A 13,666-nucleotide genomic window follows, 5' to 3' on the forward strand; every position below is an offset into this window, starting at 1 on the left:
CACTATGCTTAAGTACTTTTCTTTTTCCATTTTACAGAAGTGAAGATCTACTCAGAAGGCTCAATACCTGTCTAAGAATCTCACAAACCACACAGGCAGGACCAGAAGCTGAACACAGATCTAGCCAACTGGGCAACACAGTCTTTCCTTAAAAAAAAAAAAATTATATATATATATATATGTATATATATATACACACACACACGTATGTATGTATGTATGTATACACACACACATGTATATATATATATTCTGTTTATTTGAGAGAAAGGGAGAAGAAGAGGCAGATAAAGAGAGAGACAGAGAATTGGCACAACAGGGCCTCTAGCCACTGCAAACTCCAGATGCATGTACCACTTTGTGCAGCTGTCTTACATGGGTACTGGGGAATTGAACCTTGGTCCTTAGGCTTTGAAGGCAAGCGTCTTAAACGCCAAGCCATCTCTCCAGCCCACATTCTTATTGATCTGTGAATCCATCAGTACCAAAACTAATCTGAGGACAGTTGACATAGGAAACCTAGTCAGTGATGTCTAAGAATATTATTAAGAAGCTGGGTGGAATGGTGCACATCCACAGTCCCTGCTACTTGGGGAGCTAAGTAAAGAGAATCACTTAATCACAGCCTGGGCAATATACAGAGAACTTTTCATAAAAATACTTAATAACTTAAAAATATTAGGGTCACAGAGATGGATTAGTAGTTGAAGGCATTTGCTTACAAAGCATGACGGCCTGGGTTCAATTCCCTAGTGCCCACATAAAGCCAGATACACAAAGCAGTGTATACATCTGGAGTTTGTTTGCAGGTATAAGAGGCCCTGCGCACCCATGCTCTGTCTCTTTTGCAAATAAATGAAAACATTTTTAGAACCCCAAAATATTATTAATAGTTTAATAGCTAACCAATAGTTAAACGGAATTTTAAAGGTAGTAAAATATATCAAGGAGAACTTAAAAATATTCTTAAAATTTATGTTGATAAGGACCTTATTTTGGGGTGTGGTATGTGCATGTATATATGCAGAATGTATGTGCCTTACATGCATGCATGTGAGACCAGAGGTTAATCTCAGTGATCCTCTATTGCTCTTCTAGGGCATTTCCCTAAATCAGTCTCTCACAAACCTAGAACTGATTTTCAGTTAGACTAGCTGCTTGCAAGCCCAGCAGTCCTCCTGTCTTTGCCCCCTCAGCACTGTTTACAAAGGTATGCTGCCATGCCCAGCTTTTTACCTGCATGCTTGGGACTGAGCTCAGGTCCTCATTCTTGCACAGCAAGAGCTTTCACCAACTAAGCCACCTTCCTAGCTCCAAGAACCTTATTTTAAGAAGGTAAATAAATGTCTTAACAGATAGAGGCTCAAGAACCTTTTTACAGTGTGGCTACAAAGTGTGGAAACATACTATTATTTTACATGTAACTCCATGTAATAGTAATGAGCCCCATTCACATTGACTGTGTCAAATAGAAAAATTCAAATGCAGATATTTAAGCCATGTTAGCAACTTTCTCAAACATCTAAAAGATGTGCATGTTGGTGTTAACAAATGACAAAATGCCACCTCAATGTCTAGATGCAGATGACAGTGGTAAGAGTCATTCGACTCTTGGACTAAGTTGGAAATATAAAGAGGAGTTGTGCAAGCTTCTCTTTTCAGGTGGTGGTGACCAATGGGGTGACTCAAAACTCAGCACAGTGCTGAGAAAAAGTGACTGTGGAGTGTTCAGCACTGAGACACTGCTATCACACCCTTCAAGGTTCCGGGGTTCGTTGTGGAAGAGGTGGCAGAAAGAATGTAAGAGCCAAAGGAAGGGAAGGACTGCTTCCAATAATGTCTTCCAGATACAAAATGGCCTTGCATTCACGATCTCACAGTGCCTGACACTACCTACAGAAGCCCGTCATAACAGGAGCAAAAAAATGAGGACATCAAAATAGAAGAGAGACTAATAGGAAATAAAGAATTCACTGGAGGTAGATTTGGGAGGGTGATGGGAAAGAATTCTCATGGTTTATTGTCTATATGTATGGAAGTTGTCAAAAAGGTTTTAAAACAGAAGTTAGTTGGGAGGCAGAGGTAGGAGGATCACCATGAATTGGAGGCCAGCCTAAGACTACATAGTGAATTCCGGCTCTGCCTGGGCTAGAGCAAAACCCTGCCTCAAAAAACCAAAATAAATAAACAAAAGATAAAACAACAACAACAAAAAAAGAAGAGTTGAGACCCAGCATGGTGGCACATGCCTTTAATCCCAGCACCCAGGAGGCAGAGGTAGAAGGGTCACTGTGAGTTCAAGGCCACCCTGAGACTACTAGTGAATTCTAGGTCAGTCTGGGCTACAGAGAGACCCTACTTTGAAAAAAACAACAAGCAAGCAAGCAACAACAGCAAAAAACAGGAAATAAGTATTTTATTTCAAAAACCAAAAACATTTCCAACAAGGTCTTTTGTAATGTAAGTAACTGAATAAAAACAGATCCTTTTTAGAGCCCCTAAAAATAGTAACACTCTAGGTAGAATCAAACAATACTTTTCCAGGTAGGGTCTCATTCTGACCCAGGCTAACCTGGAATTCACTATGTAGTCTCAGGGTGGCCTCAAACTCATAGTGATCCTCTTACCTCTGCCTCTTAAGCGCTGGGATTAAAGGTGTGCACAACTACATCTGGCTCAATACTTCATTTTTTAAAAAAAAGTGGGGGCTGGAGAAATGGCTCAGCAATTAAGGTGCTTCTCTGCAAAGCCTAATGACCTGAGTTCAATTCCTCAGTACCCATGTAAAGACAGATGTACAAAGTGGCACATGCATCTAGAGTGTCTTTGCAGTGGCTGGATCCCTGGTGTGCCCATTCTCTCTCTGTCTCTTTTCTATCTCTCTCTGCTTACAAATACATAAATCAATAGATAATTTTTTAATTGGGCATAGAACACAGAGAAAAGGGCAGCAAATACCCCATAATGTACCCAAAGAATAATTCATAATTTATTTGGTACTATAAAGATTACAATAAAATTTATGTACTGACCTTTATTTTTAAGGAATTTAAAAGTTTTTAAGGGACAGATAACATTCAATATTTAAAGTACATAGAACACTGAGTAAACTTGCTATAACTAAGGTGCAATTTGCTTTAATATAACCCCATTTCCAAAGATTTTTTAAAAAATGAAAATTCCAATATATTTCACCAGGAAGGAAGTGACACTGTGTTAGGAAGACATTTAATTTCCATAAATTCAATCATAAACCTTCAATGGGATTTTATCAGCACAGACACTAAATAAGCATGTCTTCCCCAGGGAACATTGCATAAGGATGGGAAAGGAGCTGTCCACTCACATAGGCTTCTCTTCCTGGAAGCATCTTGCCAAGCTCTGATCCTAGTAGTTGTGTGTGTGTGTGTGTAACAAAGCCCTTAATTCATGCCAACCTCTTCATCTGGTGCTCAACTGAAACAATTTTTTTGGAGTTCCTACAGGAAAAACTAGCACTTTAAACATCATTTAAAGGAAGCTGGGCATGGTGGCACACACCTTTAATCTAGCACTCAGAAGGCAGAGGTAGGAGAATCGCCGCTAGTTCGAGGCTACCCTGAGACTATATAGCGAATTCCAGGTCAGCCTGGACTACAGTGAAACCCTATCTCAAAAAACAACAAAAAGTCACTTAAAGGAATGTTTCACTGATTTGGAGCTCAAACTCATGGAGATCCCCAGAGTCCTGGGACAACAGGCATGAGCCAGCACACCTGACTCTTGAATTTTTTTCTTTTTCTTTTTTAAGTATTTTATTGTAGGGGGGGGGGGGGCGGTGCAGGTAGAGAATGGGTGCACCAGGGCCTCTAGCCCCTGCAAAGTAACACCAGATGCATGCACCACCTTGTGCATCTGACTTATGTGGGTCCTGAGGAATCAAAGCTGGGTCCTTAGGCTTTGCAGGCAGTGCCTTAACCGCTAAGCTATTTCTCCAGCCTTTGACATCCATTTCTCGTTTAGATCATGCATGCTAACTTCACCAGCTCATTGGGTTACATCATTATATTTCAACAAGGACGTAACACACTCTAGAGCAGCAGGAATAACTTCTTAAAAGAAGATCACATTCAGAAACATAACCTTCAAGTTTTTTTAAAGAGTTTTAAAGGATTGTTTTCTTTATTTTATTTTACTTTATTTTATTTAGTTATTTGAGAGAGAGAAAGAGAATGGGCATGCCAGGGCCTCCCATCACTGCAAACAAACTCCAGATGCATGTGCCCCTTGTTAATCTGGTTTATGTGGGTCCCGGAGAGTTGAACCAGGATCCTTTGGCTTTGCAGGCAAACGCCTTAACTGCTAAACCATCCCTCTGTCTCTCTAGCCCAATCTTCAAGTTTTCTGTTGTTTTTTTTTTTCTTTTTTATTTGTTTTTTTGAGGCAGGATTTCACTCTAGCTCAAGCTGACCTGGAATTCACTATGTAGTCTCAGGATAGCCTCAAACTCATGGTGATCCACCTACCTCCTGCCTTCTAAGTGCTGGAATTAAAGGTGTGCACTACCATGCCCAGCTCCCAATCTTCAAGTTTTTAAAGTCAATTGCACTTATTTTGTTCTTTATTATCCCTGAGACTCCCAACTTGCATTTTTTGGTTTGCAGGATCTGAGTGGATTTAACTCAAGTTCAACGTTTTCACACAAAATCAGAGCTAGAAGAAATTCTAAGTCGCACAGTCAATTTTCCTCTCCAAATTCCACATCACTACAAAGTTCTTCTTTCCCATCTTAAATGAGATTTTAGGGCTGGAGAGATGGCTCAGTGGTTAAATGTGCTTCTTGTGCAAGCATGGGAGCCTAAGAATGCCAAAGTTTGGATTTCCAGATCCCATGTAAAGAGCTGGATGTGGCTTAAAACCCCAGCCTCACAGAGGAGAAGAGAAGAGATGAGAGAATCAGAGTCTGCATGCTCAGAGACTCTAGCTCAAAACAAGACTGCAGAAAAGTGATGGAGTGGGCACTGCCCCGGAGGAACATGTAGGGGTCACCATATGGACACCTACACATGCATAAACCACACCACATCATATACACACAAGCAAAGAAAATGAATAAGCCAGGTATGGTGGTACATGCTTTTCATCCCAGCACTCGGGAGGGTTAGAAGGATTGCTAAATTCAAGGCCACACTGAGACTACAAAGTGAATTCCTGCTCAGCCTGGGCTAGAGACCCTACCTTGAAAAAAACTTTTTTTTTTCCTTTAAAATTTGGGGGCTAGACAGCTGGCTCAGCAGTTAAGGCACTTGCCTGCAAGACTTATAACGCAGGTTTGATTTCCCAATACCCACATGAAGCCAGATGCGTAGTGGTGCATGTGTCCAGAGTTCGTTTGCAGTGGCTAGAGTTCTGGCATGCCCATTCTCTTTGCCTCTCTCCCTTCTCTGCTTGCAAAAAGTAAATAAAATTTAAAAAATATTTTTATTTATTTCTTATTAGACAAAGTATGACATGCTAAGGCCTCCTTGCAAACCAACTTCAGACACACTGTGTATTTGGATTTATGTGGGTACTGAAGCATCAAACATGGGTTTTAAGTCTTGTGCGTGTGGGTACATGTGGGTACTGGGGAACTGAACTCTGGCTGTCAGGCTTTGCAAGCAAGTGCCTTTAACCACGGAGCCATCTCTCCAGCCCCCACATGAATTTTTATAGAAAGGCAGAAGTTTAATTGTAAGCAGAAGTTTTAAAAAGCGACTTTTGGGGGCTGGAGAGATAGCTTAGTGGTTAAGCGCTTGCCTGTGAAGCCTAAGGACCCCGGTTCAAGGCTCGATTCTCCAGGTCCCACGTTAGCCAGATGCACAAGGGGGCGCACGCGTCTGGAGTTCATTTGCAGAGGCTGGAAGCCCTGGCGCACCCATTCTCTCTCTCTCCCCCCCTCTATCTGTCTTTCTCTCTGTGTCTGTCGCTCTCAAATAAATAAATAAATAAATAATTACTTTAAAAAGTGACTTTTGGGCCAGGGAAGATGACTCAGTGTTAGGTGGCTGAGGTGGGAGAACCACCATGAGTTTGAGTTTGAGGCCAGCCTGAGATTACAGAGTTCCAGGTTAGCCTGTGCTACAGGGCTTTGAAAAACCAAAACAGCACTGGAGAGATTGCTTAATAGTTAAGGCACTTGCCTACAAAGCCTAAGGACCCAGGCTTGATTCCCAGCACCCACCTATGCCAGATGCATAAAGTGGTGCATGCACCTGGAATTTGTTTGCAGTGGCTAGAGGACTTAGTGTGCCCATTCTCTCTCTCTAATTGCTTCTTTCTCTTTCTCAAAGAAATAAAATAATTAAAAAAAAATAAAAAAACAAACTAACCACAAATAAACAAAAAATCAACCAAACAAAAAGATCAACTTAGCATCTTTTTGGTACTTGAAATCCTCAGTGCTGTGAGCACTGAATCCACTAAGCATAATTCTCTAATACTTCCCAATTATTATCATTTAACTGTACCTCCTCTACAACATTTATTTTTAGATATAATTTTAAAATTTTATTCTCTTGGTTTTTTTAAATTATTTTTAACTTTTTTCTTTCAAAAGCAAACAAACAAACAAAAAAAACCTCACTATGCACAGGGCTGAGGAAATGGCTTAGCAGTTAGACTCTTGCTTACAAAGTCAGTCAGCCTAGGTTCAATTCCACAGCACCCAAATAAAGCTAATTGAGGGCCAGACTTATTTGAAGTAGCAAGAGACCCTGTCTCAAAGAAAGTGGATCACAGACAACTCTTCAGACTTTTGCATGTGGGCTGTGACACATGCATGCCCATACGCATCCACACACAAACTAATTTTTTAGAAAACTGGGCATGGTGGCATGTGCCTTTAGTCCCAGCACTTGGGAGGCAGGGGTAAGAGGATCACTGAGAGTTCGAGGCCACCCTGAGATTACATAGTGAATTCCAGGTCAGCCTGGGCTAGAGTGAGACCCTACCTCAAAAAAAAAAAAAAAAAAAGAAAAAGAAAACAAACAAACAAAAACACACAAACCACTATGCATTCCAGGCATGGTAGCATGGTAGTACCTGCCCGTAAACCCAGTACTTGGGAGGCTGAGGCAAAAAGATCCAGTATCCAAAGTCAGCCTGGACTACATAGTGAGTTCCAGACCAGCCTGGTGGTCTACATAATGAATCCCTGTCTCAGAACAAATCTACAAACAGTAACAACAAAAAACTATATACGTTTCAAATTCATTAATGTTGTATGCATGTGGTGTAGATGTGCGCTCCTCATGCACATACCTACAGAGGCTAAAAGGTGTCCTTTTCTATTACCCTTCTACTGCATTTCCTTGAGATAGTCTCTCACGGAGCCTGGAGCTTCCTGCTTCACAGGTGAGACTGGCTGACCAAGAGCCCTGGTGATTCTCCTGTCTCAGCACTGGTGATACAGGCATACAGTGCTGGGGAGGCCAGCTCAGTTCCTCATGCTCACGTAACAAACACTCTACTTGCTGAGCCATCTCTCCAGCCCCTGAAACTTGTTTTAAACAAGAACACCAACAACAAAAGTAGATAAAAAGTAAATGTTAAAGCCTCTACTTAAAACTTTCAACCTGATTTTTTTTTTTTTTTTTTGGTTTTTTTGAGGTAGGGTCTCACTCTGGTCCAGGCTGTCAACCTGATTTTTAAAAATAGATGAACAAACAATTTTTCAATAAGCTTGTCAACAGTCAGCCTAGACTTAGTCACAAAGTTTCTATCATATCAATATGCATTTCCCAAGTAGGGCATGGTGACATATCCTTTAATTCCGGCTCTTAGAAGACAAAGGTGAGACTACAAAGTGAGATCCAGGTCAGCCTGGGCTATAGTGGGACCCTACCTCAAAAAAAAAAAAAAAAAAAAGACAGTTCCCTAATGCCCACGTCATATTCATGACATACACTCTTTATTTTCTTTTAAAAGACTAATGACAGAATGGCCGAAGGACAAATGTGTTTGACACTAAGACTTAAGAAACCACTCAGACACTTGAATTCAAGTCATAAGCCTAAGAATCACATTTTAAATGAAATGCAACTGAAATGCAAATCTTCCTTATAAAATTCATACAAAATACAAAGGTTTATCAGTAGCACATACAAAGAAACCATTATTTATGCTTCTGAATGCTGTAGTTTCACAGTAAAACTGACATTCAAAGGCTAACTGTAAAGTTCTTTCTCTCATAACCCTTTCTGATTACAAGCATCTTAACTGAAGCAAAGTAAGCTCTTCCTAGAGCTTCCACACATGCACACAAAATCTTAATGCATTGTTGAAAGGAGAGGTCATCCTGGGATCTATCAAGTCCAGGTCATCAATGGCTGCCCTAAACACTGTGCGGGAAGATAGCTTTACATCATCATGAGCCAGGCAATCATACACATCCTCCACTAAGAAGACTGAGAAGGACATGGGATAGGCGGTGGGGAGTCCGAGGATTAGGTAAATGCTGCTGGGTTTACCCTCAGTCATTAACCACTCCACGGCCATAGTAGCCTGGTTCTGCTACTTGTCCATTACCACAGTACAATCTAGAAACAGCAGACTCCCTACCACGACCTCCACCTCTTATCTAGGGCTGCTTTGATCTACTCTAGCCACTGATGACAAGCAGTCCACTCTTTACTACCTTCAATAACAAATCTCATGGGTTACAAAGCAACCCATTCCAGTTTTCAGTAAAACTGTACTGCAAACTTTTTATCTAATTGGACTAGTCTTGTTTGTGGACATCGTAAATGCTGCCCTGCTCAATTCTCTTCTGTGTACTTGCCAAAAATGAATAAACAGTTTATCACTCAAAATATTTAACCCAAAAAATCAGGAGCAAAAATTATTTAGCTCTACTTTTACAAACAGGAAAGTCAGAATTATGCTGAAAAAGATTGCTTATGTGGAATTTGAAACATAAGAAGGATCAGTATTGGTTCAAGAAAGATACAAGGTCTCCAGATTCACAGCACTGTCTATCTTGTTGGGCTTTTTCTTTCTGTACATAACATAATTAAAACTTCATTAGCACTGAAGAAACTATAGTTATCAAATTAACATAATCTTATCTGAACAGCTTGTCCTCTGCATTTCTATTTGTGACTGTGATTTCATAATAAATTGTTATAATCCATGTGATATAAATATAGTATATCATTATTTATTCATGAGACCCTGGCTTTTGAGAATTACAGGTTGTTTCAGTCACCTTCAATAGCTCCTTTTTTGGAATATAAAAACATCCACTAAAACCAAGGTATGCTTATCATAGATAGGGTAATGTGATATAAATGTTGTTTCATTTGAAAACAGAAAATACACACAACCCTATTTGATATTTTCCATCCTTAAATAATCTTACACTAGTGATGGACAAAAAAAAAAGGTTGGTAAATATTTTGCAAACAGTGATTGATTTAGCTGAATCAGATAAAAACTGTAAATTACCAGTTACTTGGTTAAACCAGAAAAACCTAATTTTCTGGGAGCTCCTGGGAGCTCTCTTTGCTGTGCTATGTCTCAAGGAGCCAAACAATGGGCAGTCCTCGGGAGGGGTTATCCTGAAAGGGGCTTCTCTTTGGTCCTTCAGTGATTAAGCTTCCTGAAAGGCATACAGCAGGTCCCTCTGAAAGGGATTCAAGCTTTATTTCGCTAACTGTGTCAAACCACGATTTCTGCTAAGTTTATACAATAAATATGCAGTCCTCCCTTGGTAAGGAATACAGTTCCTGATAAGTAATTCTTCCTTACTTTTCCAGAGTGGCTTAAGGAATGAATGAGAATACTGGTTCAAAGAAACAAACACAGCCTAACAAGACAATGGCCAACCAAGACCCTTGTCACAGCAGCATTATATACAGGAAGCACTTTAAGGCTCAAGAAAGCAGTCCTCTTAGGTTTCTCTAACAGAGAAAAACACCTCTTATGTATTGGTCGATTCTTCGGGTGAAAAGATGGTTCGAGTTACCACAAACAAAATGTGTGGCGCAAAATTTTCTCAAACGTCTCACTGAAAAATATCCCATCCCTTAAAAGATCGAGTCAGAATGAATGCAATATCGACATGTACTTAAGCAAGTAATGTCAACCTCAAATCCGTTTAATAAAGCCTACTTTTTGACACCAAGTTCTTTCAGCGGCCTGTTATGAATATAAAACCGAATGCTCGAAATAGATGCCTTGCAGCACTGACTATAGATAACCAAGTTTGTCAAACGCTGCCCCACCCCTTAAAGCGCGGATGACTGGAACGTCTCCACGCACCCCATCACGTAGTAGTACAGCTAGGGCAAGTTCACACTCACTGACGCCAAACAGGAGTACATTTTTCTAGTAGCTTTCTTCCGCTGCCTGCAACCTTCTCCTGAGAAACAGCCGTCCACATTCGAGCGCACGGACGATCCGAGACGGATAACCACACACCCGGTGACACCACTACCCTCCCAACTTTCACCGGCAAACTTTCCCCCAGCCTTTCCACAAGAAGTGGGCTCACGGGAAAAGAATGAAGGAGTTCCCAGCTTTCCGGGAAATCCACAAAGAAGTTTAAAACAACCCATTGGGAGACAAGAGTCTCTTAACAAAACAAGATGCAAAAAAAAAAAAAAAAAAAAAAGGGCGGGGGGGAGGGAAGCGGTCTAGGTAGATAGAGGCTGACGGAGTTTTACATTTTAAAAGGAGCGCTGGAGGGGATGCTCGGATTCCCCAGCTCTCCCCCTCCCCCGCACCGCGCCGAGTCTCTTTCCTGGCCGCCCCCTCCCCCCTCCCCACCACACACGTTATTCTGGGAAGTCTCTCCTCGGGGATGCCACTCACCGAGTTTCTCCACCAACTTCAGCATCACCCCTCCGATGTGCACCTCCCCGGTGACCCTGAGGGTGACATCGCGGTTCAGGTCGGTCACTTGGACACTCAGTTCCCAAGTCCCGTCAGCGTAGCAACCATCTGGCATCCTTATCCCGTCCAGAGCCATGGCTCCTTCCTGCGAGCGCGGAGGAAATGGCTCTCGTAAGCGTCACTCCCCCCCCCCCACCCCACCGAAGGAAGACAGATCCCACCGAATCCGCGGGCGCCGGGGTGAGGGGGAGAAGATGGAGGACCCCCACCCCCCATGCGCGCACACACACACACACACACACACACACACACACGCACACCGCGACAGGGAGCGAGGACCGGGACGGGACCGCGCCGCGCCCTCTCCCCGCGCCGCCCCGCGGTGCCCCCCAGGCTCGCCCCGCAACGCCCGCCTAGCGGACCGCGGCGGCGCCTTCACCTGCCGCCTCCGCCCGCGCCCGATCCCGGCGTCCTCACCGCCAGCTCCGGGCTGGGGCACAGGCGCGAGGGCGTCGGCGCCCGCCTCCGACTCTCCCAGGTCAGGCCGCCCCGCGCCGGCTGCCTCCCGGCCGCAGCTGCCTGCTAATGGAGTCCCCGCCGTCGCGGCCCCGCGCCTGGCTCCCCCGCGCTCCACCCCTCTCTCCCCGCCCCCTCCGGCGCTCGGGCTGGGCAGGGCCGGGCTGGGCGCGCCGGCTCCCTCCTCCTCCTCCTCCTCCTCCTCCTCCTCCTCCTCCTCCTCCTCCTCCTCCTCCGCCCCGAGCGCCCGGCCCGCCGGCCTTCTCCTCCCGCCCCGCCTCCCGCCGCGCTCCGCGCGGCCGGGCCGAGGGGGGCGTGCACGCGCACGGGCGCGCGCGCGGCCGCCGCAGGGGGAGGCGGGGGGCGCCGGCCGCGGCCGCAATCTCAGCCCTGCGGAGCGCTGCCCTTTTATGGAAATGAAGGACCCAGCGCCGGGAATGGAATCCAACATCCGGGCTCTGGGCGGCGGGACCCGAGGAGGGGGAGCGCGGGTGGGCGGCGGGCCGCGTCTGTGCGCACGCAACGCTTGCACGCGGGGCGGGAGAAGACCGCGGGTCTGCGTGTGGGGGTGCCTCCAGCCCCCGGCAGGGAAGTGGTGGTGGGGGGGAACTTTGCCTGAGAAACGGTCACAGGAAAATTCCCAGCCCTCCCATCCCCGCCGCTCCGGGAGGTTTTGGGAGAGGACAAAGTCTTCCCGCCCCTTGTCCCCAAGCCTGGAGCGGGTCCAGAAGCCTGTGGGTGCCGCACCCGTCCACACACACGCGCGCGCGCGCGCGCACACACACACACACACACACACACACACACACACGTGTCCCGGGAGCTGGACGCGGGAGTTTGGGGGTGGTGAAAAGTTTCAAAAAGTCCATGCCTGACTCCGTGGACTTCCCGCGAAAGAATGACAGTGCGCGGAGGGAGGCGAGCCACCAAAACTGCTTCGCAAGCAATGTCCGGTGCAAGCCAGCGGCAGCTCCCACTGGGCTCCCGGGAGTCGGCGGCCCGCTTCACCCCTTCCGACGGAAGCAGCCGCCGTACGCGGCCCAGCCTCCCACCGGGGAGGAAGCCCCCCCATCCCCGGGGCGCAGGTTCGACCCCACGCCGCCGTTCCAGCCTCCCCGGCTCTTGGAATGCGTTCCTGTGTTTTCATCTGCGGCTCAGAGCGAAGAATATGAAGTCTTTCAGAGGCATCGTCCACCTCACCCTCAGCCACACCTTAAAGGAATTTTAATAGCTTTGGACCGGTGCCTGACGATACAAGGAAGAACTAACTTTGAAGGCTGACGAGTGATGGAGAGCGGTCCTCCTTTCCACTTCCAAAACTTTCCCCGTGGATGGATGGACTCTGTTGAGGGGGACTGTTCTGAATCAGCCAGCAAGTGGGGCAACACACGGTTCAAAAAGATGTAGGTTGGGACTGGAGAGATGGCTTAGAGGTTAAGGCATTTGCCTGCAAAGCCAAAGAATCCCGGTTCGATTCTCCAGGACCCACATAAACCAGATGCACAAAGGGGCGCAAGCATCTGGAGTTCTTTTGCAGTGGCTGGACGCCCTGGCGCGCCCATTCTCATTCTCACTCTCTCTCTCAAATAAATAAATAAAATATTCTTTTAAAAATATGTAGGTTGGGCTGGAGAGATGGCTTAGCGGTTAAGCGCTCGCCTGTGAAGCCTAAGGACCCCGGTTTGAGGCTCGGTTCCCCAGGTCCCACGTTAGCCAGATGCACAAGGGGGCGCACGCGTCTGGAGTTCGTTTGCAGAGGCTGGAAGCCCTGGCGCGCCCATTCTCTCTCTCTCCCTCTATCTGTCTTTCTCTCTGTGTCTGTCGCTCTCAAATAAATAAATAAAAAATTTAAAAAAAAATATGTAGGTTAAGAAGACTCCAATAAGATAGATCATAAAACACTCCCATCTCTTAGATGTAAGTAAGCCTTTGTTCATCAACGCAATCGTGAAAGAAGGAAAAAGCCTCCAGAAAGGGGTGGGACCCACCAGAGAGCCAAAGCAGAAAAGCTTAGTCAAATGCCAGAGGTTTGGCAAGAAAAAGAAAACCACTACAGTGATAGAGTGATGTTAGCTAGTCATCATGGAGAAATTGATGCGTGCAAGTCTTGCCACTCTCCAGTTAGGTCTACTGAGACGTTTCCAGTAGTTCGTTTGGAAGCAATATTGTCCAAGGTGGAATAAGTTTTTATGGAATTGCGGTGTTGAAAGATACATAGGAAAATATTTTTAATAAAGTGGAGAATTTAGCTGGGCATGGTGGCATACGCCTTGACTCCCAGCACTCGGGAGGCAGA

General features: G+C 45.2%; 1 protein-coding gene across 4 annotated transcripts in view; it reads right to left on the reverse strand.

The window, feature by feature from the left end:
- Positions 1-12,259, reverse strand: part of Fermt2 (FERM domain containing kindlin 2) — a 79,863-nt gene extending 67,604 nt beyond the window's left edge. For 2 of the 4 annotated variants that reach the window (XM_004649192.2, XM_004649191.2), the window contains exons 1-2: positions 11,332-11,421; positions 10,834-10,999 (exon numbers count right to left, since the gene is read on the reverse strand). In XM_004649192.2, the coding sequence (XP_004649249.1) occupies positions 10,834-10,990 (157 nt within the window). In that variant the 5' untranslated portion in view covers positions 10,991-10,999; positions 11,332-11,421. Of the gene's footprint in view, positions 1-10,833; positions 11,000-11,293; positions 11,312-11,331; positions 11,422-12,241 lie in introns of those variants that run through there. The other 2 variants (XM_045154784.1, XM_045154785.1) reach the window with 2 other exon arrangements.
- Between the last annotated feature and the right edge of the window lie 1,407 nt (positions 12,260-13,666).

Source organism: Jaculus jaculus, chromosome 7 (genome assembly GCF_020740685.1).
Source record: "Jaculus jaculus isolate mJacJac1 chromosome 7, mJacJac1.mat.Y.cur, whole genome shotgun sequence".
Classification (NCBI taxonomy): Eukaryota; Metazoa; Chordata; class Mammalia; order Rodentia; family Dipodidae; genus Jaculus; species Jaculus jaculus.